General features: G+C 35.3%; 1 protein-coding gene across 1 annotated transcript in view; it reads right to left on the bottom strand.

Moving 5' to 3' along the window:
* Positions 1-1,120, bottom strand: part of LOC105169315 (fatty acid amide hydrolase) — a 7,892-nt gene that overhangs the window by 5,698 nt on the left and 1,074 nt on the right. Inside the window, exons 5-7 of the mRNA XM_011089688.2 lie at positions 293-483; positions 88-217; positions 1-8 (exon numbers count right to left, since the gene is read on the bottom strand). The exon at positions 1-8 is cut by the window's left edge and continues 70 nt beyond it. Of these exons, the coding sequence (XP_011087990.1) occupies positions 1-8; positions 88-217; positions 293-483 (329 nt within the window). The remainder of the gene's footprint in view (positions 9-87; positions 218-292; positions 484-1,120) is intronic.

Raw genomic sequence — 1,120 nt, 5'->3', positions numbered from 1 at the left:
GAATTTATCTTGTTGGAACATTTGAAATGAACGTAAATAGTTGCATATTGAGGAAACATGACACACCCACACCATAAAATGTTTTACCTTCCTCAAACCTCTGGGTGGAAGCTGCAGCTTGCTTTCTTATAAGCTCAGGGTCATAAGAAATCAACAATGGAGTTGGAGGCTTCTTACTGTTGAACTCATCCAGGGCCAAAATGAATCGCTCTGCAACCTTTAAAATAAAATTTCTATCAATGAAATCATTACAAATTGAAGCAGGTGGAGATGTTGCTTTATATATGCTTACTGCAGATGGAGTCGTAAGTTTAGATCTGTATGCATATGCATAATCTCTAATCTTCCAATAGTGGAAAGGTGAAGAAGAATCAGGAATCCAACTATTAGCAGGGTCATAGTGTGGAAGAGTCTTCAAGGCTAATTCAACTCTCTCTTCAGGTTTTCCATCCTCATCCAAAAGAACAACTTCAGGTTCTGGTTCTGAAATTCAAATATATTACCAATTTAATCGACATAAGTTAGGGAAAATAATAATGACTACAAGTTAATAGCAACATGCGACAGCTAGTTCATTCTTCCCCTACTTGCAATACTGGAATTTAGTAAGCGCAAGTTCAATAGTCCAGTCAACTCCTGCTTGACTGCATCCATTTTCTTGCTTTACTTCTTGTCATATATTAATATCCATAACCTCAATAATTACCCAACTTTACTTGCGAAGGAGGACTCTAAAGCCAATGTCTAATTGTTGTTTTCATTGTGCCTCTTTTCAGAAGTGAAGATCAACAGCTCTGCCAATGGGAGAGTAGAAGGAGGTCATCAAACACTCAGCAATTTTTTCATACCATTTTCTTTCACTGCATCTTGTCACTGGTAAAGAAGAGATAGGGTATCTGCTTTAGGTCATTATTACTTAAAAATTGTAATTCAAGAGATTATAAGTCCACTTTCTTCAGTTTTTAGGATTTATCAACTGAAATTTGACAAAAGGAAATATAATAGTCTGATACAGAAATTTTTGGTGACATGTATGCTCAGCTTGATTGTTCGCAGTGGAAAAATGATGCGATTCATTACTTTTCTTTCTTCTTCTTTTTTTTTTTTTTTTTTTTTTGAT

Source organism: Sesamum indicum, linkage group LG8, assembly GCF_000512975.1.
Source record: "Sesamum indicum cultivar Zhongzhi No. 13 linkage group LG8, S_indicum_v1.0, whole genome shotgun sequence".
Taxonomy (NCBI): domain Eukaryota; kingdom Viridiplantae; phylum Streptophyta; class Magnoliopsida; order Lamiales; family Pedaliaceae; genus Sesamum; species Sesamum indicum.
This window is presented reverse-complemented; position numbering and strand designations above follow the sequence as displayed.